The following is a 17,933-nucleotide window of genomic DNA, read 5'->3' as shown; positions in this document are numbered from 1 at the left end:
TGTTTTATTTGCAAAAACCTACGGCCGCAGGGCATTAAGAAGCCGTTACCCAGCCTAACAGTTCTGGTTCTTCTGCTGTGGTACCTGCTGCCTGATGGCAGGAGATTAAAGAGTTTGTTGGAAGGATGACAGGGGTAGGGCAGGGGATGGGGGGGATGGGGTGTATTTGACAATACTGGAGACATTCCGTATCCAGCATTTCTGATACATAATCAATGGGATCAAGGATTGCTCATCCCCAACTAACTCACTCACTGCCCTAATCTTCCCTGCACTCCCTATTCTGGTTCCCCTCTCATCCCTTCTCTTCTCCTCATCTAAACATCACCTCCCTCACAATCCTCTCCTATCAGATCCCTTTTTCTTCAGTCCTTTACCTTCTCCACATATCACCTCCCAGCTTCTTAGTTCATCTCCCTCCCCCACCCACCCACCGTTCCTCTCACCTGGTTTCACCTATCACCTGCGAGCTTGACCTCCATCCCCTCGCCCACCTTCTTATTCTGGCTTCTTCTCCCTTCTGTCCCAGTCCTGATGAAGGGTCTCAGTCTGAAACTTGAAGCACAATAGAATCAATGAAAGACTGCACCTGTCCTGGTGGGTTTGGTCTTTCTTTGATTCTATTGTGTTACTGTGAGTGCCCGTAGGGAAATGAATCTCAGGGTTGTATATGGTGACAGATTTGTACTTTGATTTTAAATTTACTTTAAACTTTAAAGTGAACTTCGGTTGTTTATTCTTCTTCATAGATGCTGCCTGACCTGCTGAGTTCCTCCACCATTTTGCATATATTAATCCTAAATATAATACATTCTCCCGCTCATCCAATTGTATCCTAGTCGGAGTTGTGCGGTTTTCCTGCCCTTCGCAGTTACTTTCTTTGTTATCTCTCTAAAAGTGCCCTTGAAATCTCCCCAATCACTTCAAGTTCAATTATTATTCAACCATACATGAACAGCAAAATGAAACCGTATTCAGCACGTTGCACATATGGTTATGACTTCAGAAAACAGACAGTCACAAAAAAAAATAGCCTGGGTCCCTGAGCATATGATCTAGGGTCCCTGCATAACTGTGGATTGTCCCGGTCCAGCTTATTAGGAACTAATACACATTTTTCTAGTATAACAGTACTATTGGTAGTGTTCTCAGTTGTTCCGTATTTTATTTAAATACATAATTTGTTACTCAGTCCATCTTTTTGATACCTTTTTAACTATTTCCTTGAAACTTCAGCTAATAGGGGCACCAACTGAATTGGGCCAAAAAGTACTGGTCCTGATGTGCCCCAGTTAACTGGAATCCACTTTATTTTGACAACAATGAGAGTACAGATATTCAACAATAAGCCTCATATGATATTTTCTGGAATCATAAAGCTACTTCTCTGTGCAATAGTAGTTCTATTTTCTATTTTAAGTTTTATTTACTTTTTCATGACTCATCAGTAACGAGGAAGCCTTGAGGTTCAGGGTGTGTTCACACGGGACTTTTTGAATTATTTTATTTATTTAGAGCACTACCCAGCAACCACAATTTTCCCTCAGGGGAAACAAAATACATGGATGGCTGGGCAGTATCTGTGGAGGGAGTATCGGAGTATGTGTCCACAGATGCTGCATGACCCACTGAGTGTTTCTGGCTTTGTGTTTTACCATTTTACAGGAATATTCTCAGGTGGTAAGACAGAAGTGCCAACTCTGCTTTGATGTTTTCATTGTATGACCTCCTGTTGCCAATGACCTCAGCTGGTCATAAATAGTCAAGTAAATGAAAATATAGTCTCGGTGGCCACTTTATTGGGTACACCTGTACACCTGCTCATTAATGCAAATATCTAATCAGACAATCACATGGCAGCAACTCAAAGCATAAAAGCATGCAGACCTGGTCAAGAGGTTCAGTTGCTGTTCAGACTAAACATCAGAATGGGGAAGAAACCAGAGAATGATTGTTGGTGCTAGACAGGGTGGTTTGAGTATCTCAGAAACTGCTCATCTCCTGGGATTTTCACACACAACATTCCCTAGAGATTATAGAGAATGGTGTGAAAAATAAAATAAAATTCAGTGATTGGCAATTCTATGGGCAAAAATGCTTTGTTTATGAGAGAGGTCACAGGAGAATGGCCAGATTGGTTCAAGCTGATAGGAAGGTGACAGTAACTCAAATAACCATGTATTATGAAACAGTGGTGTGCACAACAGCAGCAGAAGATCATGAACATACCCTCAGTGGTCACTTTATTAGGTACAGGAGATACTGGATAAAATGGCCTCTGAGTGTACTTTTTCAACCTTCCTTCCATTGTTCTGCTGGGCTGCAGATCACCCTCACTATGAGTTTAATCTTTAGTTTCTGGAAACCACGTGACAGTCCTTCAGGACTGGTGACCTATATGGAATTTTCTGCATGCCATCCCAATCTGTGTGGAACCTCTCTCTTACCAATCCAGGCTGATCTGCAGATTGTAGGATGGAATCGACTTTCCCCAGCGTGGAACGGAGAATCTCGATGCGCCCCACACCGAATGAGGCCCTTTTGGTCCTTTTGAAATGGTGGGTTGAACCAGCATCCGTATCATGCTCTATAAAGTTCCAGTTAGACCACATTTGGAATATTGTGCTGAGTTCTGTTTGCTTCATTGTAGGAAATGATGTGGAAGCTTTAGAGCAGGTGCAGAGGAGATTTACCAGGATGTTTCCTTTGGGAGGATGTTCCTGATGGACAGGTTTTTACTTTTATATTCAGCCAATAAGATTCATACCTGGATGTCTGGGCCTGGCATAACTTTTGCTCCATAAACACAAAGACAGAATGACTGTCTAAGTAAGAATTCACCCAGTAAGATTCAGGATTCAAGTTTATATATCACATGTACATGAAAGCATACTGTGAAATTTATCATTTGCATTAACAAAGTGTCATCACACATTCCAGCGCCAACATAGCATGCCCACCATGCTTGTCAGAATATCGCAGGACACAGCAAGCAACAAAACAACAACAGCTAAACAAGGCCCTTTGCTCCTTCACACTCACCCACATACTCCGTTGGGTCTCCAGTGGTCTCAGATTCACACTCGGATTACAGACATTGGACCCCAGTGGACTTGCAGAGATTCACAGACCCATGGTGCTGGCCAACAGGCCTCGACTTCCAGACTCCCTATCGATTCTTGGGCCTCAGTACTTGGCAATAACCACAGCAGCTGCCTCAAACTCCAGACTCGCTGATGATGGCCTGAACACCAGCTTTCAAACTCCAGAATCACTGATGATGGGATCCTGAACACATGGCTACAAACTTCAGACCCACTGATGATGGCACCCCGAACACAGGGCCTCAAACTCCAGACTTGCCGATGATGGGACTCAGAACTCCAGACCTACCGATGATGAAATCCCGAACTCCAGGCCTCAAACTCCAGACTTGCTGATGACAGGAACCTGAACTCTAGGCCTCAAACTCCAGACTTGCTGATGACAGGACCCCAAACTCCAGGCCTCAAACTCCAGATTTGCTGATGATGGGACCCCAAACATCAGTCACCGAACTCCAAACTGTCCAACGACAGGACCCCAAACACTAGACCTCAGAGTCCAGGCTCTCTGATGACAAGACCATGAACACTTGGCCTTAAACTCTGGTGTCAACTGTGTGGGGCAATCATTGGCAAGACTAAAAAAATGAAAGCTTTTTTTAGAAAATATATTTTGGAAAAGGTGAATTGAAAAAAGTGATCTGGGACACAAATCTACAAATTATTAAATGAAGCAAGATTAATAAAGTTTATTTCAAGACTGAACAACATGAAGAGCAGAAATATTATATTACAAGTCTCAAATTTTACATAGACCACACTTGGAGCTTTGGGAACAGTTCTGGACTCCATTTTATAAATAAGAAATGTCCCAGAGAGGGTGAGAAGTGGACTTCAATTTAAGTTTATATTTTTAATTTAGAGCTACAGCATGGTAACAGGTCCTTCCGGCCCAACAAGCCCCCACTGCCCAATTGTATCTGTGTGACCAGTTAACCCACTAATCCGCACATCTTTGGAAGGGGAAGGAAACTCACATGGTCACAGGGAGAACATACGAACTCTTTACAGACAGTAAAGGCAGAGGTGGGAATTGAACCCGCATCAGTGGCCCTGTAATAGCGCTACACTACCTACCAAGCTGCCCCTAATGAGGATGAATGATTGGTTATAACCTCCCTGACAGACTGATTAAAGGCTGCTTTGCTCTCATAAATACAAGTCTGGGATCTGAACTAAAGCAGGGCTTTGAGTTTTTGGAAAGATTTAATCAAGTAGGCTTAGGGAAGAAGATTCTAAATATGAGGCGATTTAGTTTCAGGGAACACACAATGAAGAACATGGAACTTAGCAGCAGTGGTGAAGAGATGGGTTTAAGGGGAAGCTGAGAAACATAAAGGAGAGAGGATTTGGATTATTATCAGAAATAGAAATTGTGAGCAGGTTCAAATTCCTGAGTGTCAACATCTCTGAGGATCTATCCTGATGCAATTACAAAAAAGGAGCTATATTTCACTGGGAGTTTGAGGAGATTTGATTTGTCACCAAAGGCACTCACAAATTTACACAGAGGTACCATAGGGAGCAGTCTAACTGGTTGCATCACTGCCTGGTATGCAGGGTCCACTGCACGGGATTGGAAAAAGCTGCAGAAAGTTGTAAACTCAGCCAGTTCTACCATGGGCACTAGCCTGCCCGGCATCGAGAACATCTTCAAAAGGTGATGCTTCAAAAAGGCAGCATCCATCATTAAGGACTCCAATCACCCAGGACATGCCCTCTTCTCATGGCTAGCACCGGGGAGGCCTGAAAACACACACCCAACAATTCAGGAACAGCTTCTTCACCTCCGCCATCAGATTTCTGAATGGACAATGGACTCATGTGCACTACCTCAGTAATTCTTCCCTCTGTTTTTGCACTACTTATTTAATGTAATGTAACTTTTAAAAAATATATACCAATTCTAATTTCTAGTTTTTGTTATTATGGATTGCAATGTACTGCTGTCACAAAACAACAAATTTCACAACAGATGCCAGTGATGTAAAACCTGATTCTGATTCAAGGACCATTAGTAGAGAACGCACCACGCAGAGCGTGGAACTTGTCAGCTGTGGTGAACAGGTGGGTTTAAGAGGATGTTTGAGAAATAGAAGGGAGAGAGGAATAGGAGGACATTTTAGGGAGACAAGGAAATAAGGACAATTGTGGACGAAACATCCTAGTAGGTCCTTTTTCTGTGCTGCGCATTCCACATAATCATAAACACAGGAGGTTTTGCAGATGTTGGAAATCCAGAGCAACACACACAGAATGCTGGAGGAAGTCCTGATGAAGGGTCTCTGCCTGAAACTTCAACTGTTTATTCCTCTCCTGACTTCCAAGTTCCCCTAGCGTTTTGTGGCTGTCACTCCATGCAACATTAGCTCTTCTGTGAGAGTTCCGAGAGGGCTGCCCATTGCTTATCCAAGTCGTGATGAGGAACTGCAAAGCTTCTGGAGGTGTCTCAAAAAAAAATTACAAAGGGCAAGGCAGCCTGCTTGACCAGAGAATGGCTCCATGAGGAGGTGCTGCGAGAGAGTGTGAGATGACGTAGTGGTGGGACCATTGCATGCCTCGTGTAGGTGGACCACATGCACCACCTCGTCAGCGCGAGCACAGTAAACAGACAAAGTCCAAGTCATCAGAAGAGCAGAGCCCACAATCATAGATACATTTACAAGCCCGCAGAGGGTGAGGGTGGGGGCTTCCTCGCTGGGGGCGGTGGCGGCATCAGGCTTAATCGCCATATGACTTGTAGTTGTTACAGATGTGGCAGTAGAGCGTCATGGCAAAGGACATGCCAAGCACCTGGAACACAGAACATAGAACAGTACAGCAGAGGAATAGGCTCTCCAGACCACCGCGTTGCACCAAACCAATTATATGGCCAACTAAACTAATCCTTTCTGTCCACACAATATCCCTGTTCTTCCATTTTCCTCTTTGCCCATCTAAATATCTCTTAAAAGCACCTAATGTTTCTGTCTCTACCATTGGCAGTGCATTTCAGGTACCTACCACCCTGTGCGAAAATATAACTGCATGACTTTCGCCTATCGATACCAACGTTCTACCCGATCGGTCTTCAGTTTGCTTCCACTGATCTGCACCTCTGGTGTATTTAATTGCATTTGATCCCAGCCTCTCAGCATGATTAATCTTTGGATAGAGAATGGAAGGTCAACACCCATTGCTAGGAAGACCAAAACAAAATTGTGTTTTGTACCACAGCCACAAAATGCTGGAGGAACTCTGCAGGTCAGGCAGCATCTATGCAAAGGAATAAAAAGTCGACATTTTGGGCTGAGACCCTTCATCAAGATCATTATGTTCTGTACAATGGGCTGTTTACACTAAATGGTGTGGCCATTTTAGGAAAGACTGCATAACACGTGAGAAGCAAGCTTCTGAGTTTCCTCAGGCAGGTCCTGTCCACAACAGTGCCAAAATGATAGCTCCAAAGTACTGAGAGTTCAGCACATCGCACACAACCTCTCATGGTCCCAGAGCTCATCCTACAGAGTCAGGAAAGCTCACCAACGTCTCTACTTTCTGAGGAGGCTGAAGAGAGCTGGACTTTGCATGTCCATACTCAAGTCATTCTACAGATGTGCAGTAGAGAGCATCCTGACAAGCTGCATCACTGCTCGGTGTGGAAACTGCATCGTGGTAGACAGGAAGGCACGGCCAAGGACATATATATGGAAATGTTCCAGAAAAGGGCCAGTTTTGTCATGAAATATCCCACCCACCCTGATCATAGACTGTTTGTCCCACTCCCATCAGGAAGGAGGCTACATAGCATCTGCACCAGGAGGACCAAACTCAAAAACAAGTTACTTACCCCAAACGGTAAGGCTGATCAACACCTTCACCCACTAACCCAGCCCTTCACACCCCCAACTACCAGGACTTTATCTTTTCCTGTCAGTCACCCTATGTACGGTCACTCCTGTGCCCAGTGTTACTTTATGCACAATCGATCTACATGTATAAGATATCGTATGTATTTATATTTATTGTGTTTGTTATTATTGTGTTCTTTATCATATTGTGTTTTTTTGTGTTGCATGGGATCTGGAGTAACCATTGTCTTTACATTTCTGTACTGGAAATGGCATTAAACAATCTTGAATCTTGAATCTAACCCTTCATTCCTGCAAGTTGTGACAGCTTTACCTGGATTATTGACAAACAGATGATAACAACTCCAACAGTTAGAAAGTTTGTCTCAAACCAGTCCCGGATCAGGCCGTAACAACCCTGTGAATCAGAAGGACAAGGATTTCAGAAACTGTTCCTCTGCAAGGCAAATGCAAGTTGCCTTTCCTCAGTCAACAGTGTCTGCAAAACCCCTGAGATCATCTAGAGAGAGGAAACAAACCAGCAATAACCTGACATGAAAGTCAAACTGTTCAGTTTCAGCAGAAGCAAGAACTCCGAATGAGAATCAGGTTTAATATCACTGGCATATGTCATGAAATTTGTTGTTTTGTGGCAGCAGTACATTGCAATCCATAATAATAAAAACTGTAAATTGCAATAAATACATGTATATAATAAATTAAATAAGTAGTGCAAAACAGAGCATTGGTGGAGAGGAAGATATTCTACATGCATGTTTGAGTCCTTATCGAGGGATTGGCAGTGGAATGGGTGAGCAATTTCCCGGGTGTCAATATCCTGGGCTCTACATATTGATGCAACAACAAAGAAGGCACAGCCATACCTATATTTCATTCAGAGTGTGAAGACAATTGGTACGTCACCAAAGACAGCAAATTTCTACAGATGTATCATGGAAAGCATTCTAACTGATTGTATCCACCATCTGGTATGGAAGCTCCGATGCACAAGAGCACAAGAGGTTATAGACGGTTGTCGGCTCAAGCAGCTGCGTCATGGGCACAACCCTACCCACCATCATGGGCATCTTCAAATGGTAGTGCCCGAAGAAGATGGCTGCTGTCAGGAAGAAACATCACCACCCAAGACATCACTGTGGAAGGAGTGCTATCTGTCTCTCCTTTGTTAGTGAGAGAGAGGGAGAGCCTGTGGGATGTCAAAATGTTGGAGCGAACAGTTAGTTTTTGATGGACAGTAGACTGTGGTCTCTCCTTGGGGGCTTTGCTGTGGGTGGTGGGAATGATGATGCTTTATGTGAGAATAATTTGGGGGAGGGGAGGGGGCCTCAGGGTCCTTACACCTTTTTTCTGTCAGTCATTGTTTGGGGGTTTTTCTTCTGTTTCGAGGATGTCTGCGGAGAGTAAGAATTTCAGGTTGTATTTTGGATACATTCTTTGAAATGAAATGGACTTATTGAAAACGAATAATTAGGCCATTCAGACCAATGAGTCTGCTGCACATGCCCTCTTCTCATTAATACCCTCAAGGATGAGGTACACACAAAACATACACGCTCAATGTGTTAGGAACAGCTTCTTCCCCTCCACCATCAGTTTTCTGGACAATGAACCCATGTACACGACATCATTACTCCTCTTTAGCTCAATTTATTGTAACTTATAGCGATTTTTATGTACTGCAATGTACCGCTGCCACAAAACAGCAAATTGCAAAAGTTAAGTTAGTGATAATAAACTGATTTAGCTCTTTATTCCCCCAGCCCAGTAATTAAATACCTTAACTCTTCCTTAAGTTTTCAAAGGTCAGACAGTAGTTTGAAAGCACCACTCATCTAGTACTGATTGGCTTGTCACAGAGGCACAACACTGTCCAAACGCAAAAGAGATCATGCGTTCTTCTCACCTTGGAAAAGTAGTTTTTGGAGTTGCAGGATTTCTCTCGACAACAGGAGTCGGGGATCTTATTGCCCCAGTCGGTAGAGTTCACAACGCCACAGCACTGCAGCTAAGAGGAGACAGGATACAACAAAATCAAGATGACAGTAATAATGTGGTTAACTGGATCAGCAAATTTGCAAGGCTGGGGGTATACTGGACAGCGAGGAATACTATCAGAGCTTACAGCGGGAGCTGGATCAGCTGGAAAAATGGGCTGAAAAATTGCAGATGGAACTTAATGCAGACCAGTGTGAGGTATTGCAGTTCAGTAGGACCAACCAGCGTAGGTCTCACACAGTGAATCGCAGGGCACTGAGGAGTGTGGTAGAACAAAGGCTTCTAGGAATACAGATGGATTACACATTAAAAGTGGCAACACAGGTAAAGAGGGTTGGAAAGAAAGCTTTTGTCACCTTGGCCTTCATGAATCAATGCATTGAGTACAGGAGATACGATGTTCTGTTGAAGTTGTATAAGACATTAGTGAGGCCTAAGTGTGTCCAGTTTTGGTCACCTGCCTACAGAAAAGATATAAATAAGGTTGAAAGGATATAGAGAAAATTGACAAAGATGTTGCTGGGACTTGAGGACCTGAATTATAGGGAAAGGTTGAATAGGTTAGGGTGTTATTTCTTGGAATATAGAAGGTTGAGGAGAGATTTGACAGAGGCATACAAAATTATGAGGGGTATAGATAGGGTAAATGCAAGAAGGCTTTTTCCACTGAGCTTGGGTAGGAATACAACCACAGGTCATGGGTTAAGTGTGAAAGGTGAAATATTTAAGGGAAACATGATGGGAAACAACTTCATGCAGAGGGCAGTGAGAGTGGGGAATGAGCTGCCAGCACAAGTGGTGAATGCAAGGTCGATTGTTGTGTTCAAGAGAATTTTGGATAGGTACAAGGATGGGAGGGATGTGGTCTAGATGTGGGTCAATGAGAATAGGCAAATTAATAGTTCAGCATGGACTAGATGGACCAAAGGGCCTGTGCTGTAGTATTCTATGACTCTGAAGTTACCCTCATATAAAGAGCTGCACAGTTCACAACTTCCTCCTATGTGTGCTCTTGGCTAACTTAAGTTCATTCTTGTACTTATTCTAGCTTTCAACCAACTTCAGTGTTTATGCCCACAATTGCCACAGTCAGAGATTCTCTCTTTTTGCCGTTGCCATCACGAAGGAAGTACAGGAGCCTCAGGGCTCACACTATCAGATTCAGGAACAGTTATCACCCCTCAACCATCAGGCTTTCGAACCAGAGGGGATAACTTCACTCACCCCAACACTGAACTGTTCCCACAACCTATGGACTCACTTTGAAGGACTCTTCATCCCATGTTCTTGATATTTATTGTTTATTTATTTACTACTTTTTTCTGTTTGTGTTTGCACAGGTTGTTGTCTTTTGCACATTGGTTTTCCATCTTGCTGTGTGCATTTTTTCATTAATCCTATTGTACGTCTTGGTATGTACTGCGAAGAAATGAAACTCAGGGTTGTACGTGCTGACATAGGTACTTTGATAATGATTGACTTTGAACTTTGGTGGTGGGGACAGATACATTAGGGGCATTTAAGAGATTCCTAGATAGGCATATGGATGTTTACGTCATCAGGTTGGAATCTATATAGACAGAATATGAGGTGTTGCTCCTCCAGCCCAAGAGTGGCCTCATCATGGCAGTAAAGTAAGCAAAGGACTGACATGTTGGAGTGGGAATGGGAATAGGAATTAAAATGACGTTGATAATTTTTCTGCGTTCTCACTGGCTTGCTAGTTAGATATTGGAGGGAGTTTTCTTGCAGTTACACCCGCATTCACTCTAAGTTTTGAAGAAAATCCCTGGAGAATTTGCACGTTAACGATGGATACTCCGATTGTAAACGGTCAGTACAAATGTTGAAGTTGACTACAATACTTAAAGGTAAAGCTCTTTCTTTGTCACGTGCACATCAGAACGTCGAAACATACAGTGAAAGGTGTCATTTGTGTCAAAAGAAATCAGTGGGGATTATGCAGGGGGTACTCCCGTGTTACCAGGGCCAACATAATGTGCGCACAACTCATTAGACTTAATACTTACTAAACATCTTTGGAATGTCGAAGACCGAAACCTAATGCATTCCCTAACCAAAGCAACACCCCAGACCTTAAACACACCCATAACCTTTAACGTCCCCTATAAGTACACCCATACCCTAAACAACACCCCATTAACCCTCAGCACCCCACTAAACAGCTCCTGACCCTAAGCCCCTTCACCTTGCACCCCACACATACATAATCCTAAACAAGGTCACGACCCCAAACATACTGACCACGCTTCCACACACAAATATTCAACAACACCTATCACCAATCTCCCACTCTTCAGAAGTGAAATGACAAATAGGTACAGACACCGAGAAAGCAAGTTGTGTTGGACCAGGTTAATGAAAGCATGGGCCAGATCAAAGTGGCCATGTCCATTGATACTGAATCTCCAGTAATGAGATTGATAAACAGAAGAGGGATCATTTTCCCACTGCCCACATATTAACGCCCTGACCCAAACCCTAATCCCTTTCACATTGGACTGCTAACTATAATCCTAACCAGAGCCTGAACCTACTTCTGAAACTGCCATCGTCTTGGCACTCTTTCATAGCACTGCCCAGAGGAATGGCTCTTGTAAGAGTGCTGCCACAGACTAGGAAGTGCAGCAACGACCCAAAGGTGAGAGAGAGAGTGCTAGTTTGAGGGAGCGGAGGGATATGTGGGGGAGTCAGAGGCTTCTGAAGGGATGGGCTTGAGGCAGCACCCTCACGGGAGTAAAATGAGGCACAGGGTACTTGTGGTGTGGCTTGGTGCCTCTCAGCGTGAGCACGGTCATGTTTCTCGCAGGGGGAAGGGTCCTGGTGTGTGACCAGGAAGCAGTGAACCATTGCATACCTCAAGCCTCAATAGTGACTGACACCAGGACCTCACGTCAAAGTTTTCAAGCTGCTCTTGACTTGCAACTAGAGATAACTAGGCGAACACCTTAACCACTTGGCCACATGCCCAACACATCTAGTTATCTCAAGGTCGCTAGTTTGAGCCTCAGCTGTGGCAGCGTGTTTGTGCCCTTGAGCAAGGCATTTAATCACACAACACACATCAAAGTTGCTGGTGAACACAGCAGGCTAGGCAGCATCTCTCGGAAGAGGTACAGTCAACGTTTTGGGCCGAGACCCTTCGTCAGGACTAACTGAAAGAAGAGATAGTAAGAGATTTGAAAGTGGGAGGGGGAGGGGGAGAACCAAAACAATAGGAAACGACAGGAGGGGGAGGGATGGAGCCAAGAGCTGGACAGTTGATTGGCAAAAGGGATATGAGAGGATCATGGGACAGGAGGCCTAGGGAGAAAGAAAAGGGGGGGGGGGAACCCAGATGGGCAAGGGGTATAGTCAGAGGGACAGAGGGACAAAAAGGAGAGAGAGAAAAAGAATGTGTGTATATAAATAAATAACGGATGGGGTATGAGGGGGAGGTGGGGCATTAGCGGAAGTTTGAGAAGTCAATGTTCATGCCATCAGGTTGGAGGCTACCCAGACGAAATATAAGGTGTTGTTCCTCCAACCTGAGTGTGGCTTCATCTTTACAGTAGAGGAGGCCGTGGATAGACATGTCGGAATGGGAATGGGACGTGGAATTAAAATGTGTGGCCACTGGGAGATCCTGCTTTCTCTGGCGAACAGAGCGTAGGTCTTCAGCGAAACGACCTCCATGTCTGCGTCAGGTCTCGCTAATATATAGAAGGCCACATCGGGAGCACCGGACGCAGTATATCACCCTAGCCGAATCACAGGTGAAGTGTCGCCTCAGCTGGAAGGACTGTCTGGGGCCCTGAATGGTGGTAAGGGAGGAAGTGTAAGGGCATGTGTAGCACTTGTTCCGCTTACATGGATAAGTGCCAGGAGGGAGATCAGTGGGGAGGGATGGGGGGCACGACTGGACAAGGGAGTCGCGTAGGGAGCGATCCCTGCGGAAAGCAGGGGGGGGGGAGGGAAAGATGTGCTTAGTTGTGGGATCCCGTTGGAGGTGGCAGAAGTTACAGAGCATAATATATTGGACCCGGAGGCTGGTGGGGTGGTAGGTGAGGACAAGGGGAACCCTATTCCTAGTGGGGTGGCACTAAGCACTCAGCACTATTCCTAGCACTCAGGTTGGAGGAACAATACCTTATATTCCGTCTGGGTAGCCTCCAACCTGATGGCATGAACATTGACTTCTCAAACCTCCGCTAATGCCCCACCTCCCCCTCGTACTGCATCCATTATTTATTTATATACACACATTCTTTCTCTCACTTTCCTTTTCCTCCCTCTGTCCCTCTCACTATACCCCTTGCCCATCCTCTAGGTTCTCCCCACACCTTTCTTTGTCCCTGGGCCTCCTGTCCCATGATCCTCTCATATCCCTTTTGCCAATCACCCATCCAGCTCTTGGCTCCATCACTCCCCCTCCTGTCTTCTCCTATCATTTTGGATATTGCCCTCCCCCTCCCACTTTCAAATCTCTTACTTTCTCTTCTTTCAGTTAGTCCTGACGAAGGGTCTCGGCCCGAAACGTCGATTATACCTCTTCCTGGAGATGCTGCCTGGCCTGCTGCATTCACCAGCAACTTTGATGTGTGTAGCTTGAATTTCCAGCATCTGCAGAATTCCTCGTGTTTGCGCACTTAATCACACATTGCTCTAGTCTGTGCGAGATGTGGCGTCCCAAACAGACTTCCAATCAGCGCCTTGTAAGGCATGAAAATGCCCGATGCGGGCCTCTCATGGTCTGAGTCGACGTTCCCTCCCCTTGACTTGCAGCAGGAGTATAGTTGAGATTAATTTCATCGTGCAAATCACCCTCCCCTCCATGGACCCTGTCTACACTTCCCCCTTCTGAACGGACCCCGTCTACACTTCCCCCTTCTCCACGGACCCTGTCTACACTTCTCCCTTCTCCACGGACCATGTCTACACTTTTACCTTCTCCATGGACCCCGTCTACACTTCCCCCTTCTCCACGGACGCCGTTTACACATCCCCCTTCTCCACGGACCATGTCTACACTTCCACCTACTCCAGGGACCGTGTCTCCACCTCCCCCTTCTCCACAGACCCAGCCTACACTTCCCCCTTCTCCAAGGACCCCGTCTACACTTCCCCCTTCTCCACGGACCCCGTCTACACTTCCACCTACTCCACGGACCCCGTCTACACTTCCCCCTTCTTTATGGACCCCGTCTACACTTCCCCTTCTCCATGGACCCCGTCTACACTTCCCCCTTCTCCATGGACCGTGTTTACACTTCCCCCTTCTCCACGGACCCTGCCTACACTTCCCCCTTCTCCACGGACCCTGTCTACACTTCCCCCTTCTCCACGGACCCTGTCTACACTTCCCCCTTTTCCACGGACTGTGTCTACACATCCCCCTTCTCCATGGACCCTGTCTACACTTCCCCCTTCTCCATCGACCCCGTCTACACTTCCCCCTTCTCCACGGACCCCGTCTACACTTTCACCTTCTCCATAGACCGTGTCTACACATCCCCCTTCTCCATGGACCCCATCTACACTTCCCCCTTCTCCACGGACCCTGTCTACACTTACCCTTCTCCACGGACCATGACTACACTTCCCCCTTCTCCATGGACCCCGTCTACACTTCCCCCTTCTCCACGGACCCTGTCAACACTTCCCCCTTCTCCACGGACCCTGTCTACACTTCTCCCTTCTTCACAGACCCCGTCTACACTTCCCCCTTCTCCACGGACCGTGTTTACACTTCCCGCTTCTCCATGGACCCCGTCGACACTTCCCCCTTCTCCACGGACCCCGTCTACACTTTCACCTTCGCCATGGACGGTGTCTACACTTCCCCCTTCTCCATGGACCCCGTCTACACTTCCACCTTCTCCACGGACCCCGTCGACACTTCCCCCTTCTCCACGGACCATGACTACAATTCCCGCTTCTCCATGGACCCCGTCCACACATCCCCCTTCTCCACGAACCCTGTCTACACTTCTCCCTTCTCCAAGAACCCTGCCTACACTTCCCCCTTCTCCACGGCCCATGTCTACACTTCCCCCTTCTCCACAGACCCCGTCTACACTTCCACCTACTCTACGGACCCTGTCTACACTTCCAACTACTCCACGGACCGTGTCTACACATCCCCCTTCTCCACGGACCCCATCTACACTTCCCCCTTCTCCACGGACCCTGTCTGCACTTCCCCTTCTCCACGGACCCCGTCTACACTTTCACCTTCTCCATGGACCGTGTCTACACTTCCCCCTTCACCATGGATCCCGTCTACACTTCCCCCTTCTCCACGGACCCCGTCTACACTTCCCCCTTCTCCACGGATCATGACTACACTTCCCCCTTCTCCACGGACCCCTTCCACACTTACTCCTGCTCCACGGACCCTGTCTACACATCCCCCTTCTCCACGGACCCCGTCTACACTTCCCCCTTCTGCATGGACCGTGTCTACACTTCCCCCTTCTCCATGGACCGTGTCTACACTTCCCCCTTCTCCACGGACGCCGTCTACACATCCCCCTTCGCCACGGACCATGTCTACACTTCCACCTACTCCACGGACCCCGTCTACACTTCCCCCTTCTCCATGGACCCCGTCTGCACTTCCCCCTTCTCCACGGACCATGACTACACTTCCCCCTTCTCCATGGACTCCATCTACACTTTCCCCTTCTCCACGGACCCTGTCTACACTTCTCCCTTCTCCACGGACCCTGCCTACATTTCCCCCTTCTCCACGGACCATGTCTAACCGTCCCCCTTTTCCATGGACCCCGTCTACACTTCCCCCTTCTCCACGGACCATGTCTACACTTCCCCCTTCTCCCGGGACCATGTCTACACTTCCCCCTTCTCCATGGACCCTATTTCCAGAATTCCCCTTCTCCACGTACCCTATCTACACTTCCCCCTTCTCCATGGACCCCGTCTCCACCTCCCCCTTCTCCACAGACCCAGCCTACACTTCCCCCTTCTCCAAGGACCCCGTCTACACTTCCCCCTTCTCCACGGACCCCGTCTACACTTCCACCTACTCCACGGACCCCGTCTACACTTCCCCCTTCTCAATGGACAGTGTTTACACTTCCCCCTTCTCCACGGACCCAGCCTACACTTCCCCCTTCTCCACGGACCCCGTCTACACTTCCCCCTTCTTTATGGACCCCGTCTACACTTCCCCTTCTCCATGGACCCCGTCTACACTTCCCCCTTCTCCATGGACCGTGTTTACACTTCCCCCTTCTCCACGGACCCAGCCTACACTTCCCCCTTCTCCACGGACCCTGTCTACACTTCCCCCTTCTCCACGGACCCTGTCTACACTTCCCCCTTTTCCACGGACTGTGTCTACACATCCCCCTTCTCCATGGACCCTGTCTACACTTCCCCCTTCTCCATCGACCCCGTCTACACTTCCCCCTTCTCCACGGACCCCGTCTACACTTTCACCTTCTCCATAGACCGTGTCTACACATCCCCCTTCTCCATGGACCCCATCTACACTTCCCCCTTCTCCACGGACCCTGTCTACACTTACCCTTCTCCACGGACCATGACTACACTTCCCCCTTCTCCATGGACCCCGTCTACACTTCCCCCTTCTCCACGGACCCTGTCAACACTTCCCCCTTCTCCACGGACCCTGTCTACACTTCTCCCTTCTTCACAGACCCCGTCTACACTTCCCCCTTCTCCACGGACCGTGTTTACACTTCCCGCTTCTCCATGGACCCCGTCGACACTTCCCCCTTCTCCACGGACCCCGTCTACACTTTCACCTTCGCCATGGACGGTGTCTACACTTCCCCCTTCTCCATGGACCCCGTCTACACTTCCACCTTCTCCACGGACCCCGTCGACACTTCCCCCTTCTCCACGGACCATGACTACAATTCCCGCTTCTCCATGGACCCCGTCCACACATCCCCCTTCTCCACGAACCCTGTCTACACTTCTCCCTTCTCCAAGAACCCTGCCTACACTTCCCCCTTCTCCACGGCCCATGTCTACACTTCCCCCTTCTCCACAGACCCCGTCTACACTTCCACCTACTCTACGGACCCTGTCTACACTTCCAACTACTCCACGGACCGTGTCTACACATCCCCCTTCTCCACGGACCCCATCTACACTTCCCCCTTCTCCACGGACCCTGTCTGCACTTCCCCTTCTCCACGGACCCCGTCTACACTTTCACCTTCTCCATGGACCGTGTCTACACTTCCCCCTTCACCATGGATCCCGTCTACACTTCCCCCTTCTCCACGGACCCCGTCTACACTTCCCCCTTCTCCACGGATCATGACTACACTTCCCCCTTCTCCACGGACCCCTTCCACACTTACTCCTGCTCCACGGACCCTGTCTACACATCCCCCTTCTCCACGGACCCTGTCTACACTTCCCCCTTCTGCATGGACCGTGTCTACACTTCCCCCTTCTCCATGGACCGTGTCTACACTTCCCCCTTCTCCACGGACGCCGTCTACACATCCCCCTTCGCCACGGACCATGTCTACACTTCCACCTACTCCACGGACCCCGTCTACACTTCCCCCTTCTCCATGGACCCCGTCTGCACTTCCCCCTTCTCCACGGACCATGACTACACTTCCCCCTTCTCCATGGACTCCATCTACACTTTCCCCTTCTCCACGGACCCTGTCTACACTTCTCCCTTCTTCACGGACCCTGCCTACATTTCCCCCTTCTCCACGGACCATGTCTAACCGTCCCCCTTTTCCATGGACCCCGTCTACACTTCCCCCTTCTCCACGGACCCTGTCTACACTTCCCCCTTCTCCCGGGACCATGTCTACACTTCCCCCTTCTCCATGGACCCTATTTCCAGAATTCCCCTTCTCCACGTACCCTATCTACACTTCCCCCTTCTCCACGGACCCCGTCTACACATTCACCTTCTCCATGGACCGTGTCTACACTTCCCCTTTCTCCATGGGTCCCGTCT

At 47.8% G+C, this 17,933-nt stretch overlaps 1 protein-coding gene across 2 annotated transcripts in view; it reads right to left on the bottom strand.

Annotated features, from left to right (window-relative positions):
• Positions 1-3,778: 3,778 nt before the first annotated feature.
• Positions 3,779-17,933, bottom strand: part of LOC140195256 (leukocyte surface antigen CD53-like) — a 53,397-nt gene continuing 39,242 nt past the window's right edge. For both annotated transcript variants that reach the window (XM_072253309.1, XM_072253310.1), the window contains exons 6-8: positions 8,859-8,960; positions 7,269-7,352; positions 3,779-5,897 (exon numbers count right to left, since the gene is read on the bottom strand). In XM_072253309.1, coding sequence (XP_072109410.1) covers positions 5,826-5,897; positions 7,269-7,352; positions 8,859-8,960 — 258 coding nt within the window. In that variant the 3' untranslated portion in view covers positions 3,779-5,825. The remainder of the gene's footprint in view (positions 5,898-7,268; positions 7,353-8,858; positions 8,961-17,933) is intronic.

Source organism: Mobula birostris, chromosome 3 (genome assembly GCF_030028105.1).
Source record: "Mobula birostris isolate sMobBir1 chromosome 3, sMobBir1.hap1, whole genome shotgun sequence".
NCBI lineage: Eukaryota > Metazoa > Chordata > Chondrichthyes > Myliobatiformes > Myliobatidae > Mobula > Mobula birostris.
Note: the sequence above shows the minus strand (reverse complement) of the source record. Positions and strands in the feature narration are given on the sequence as shown.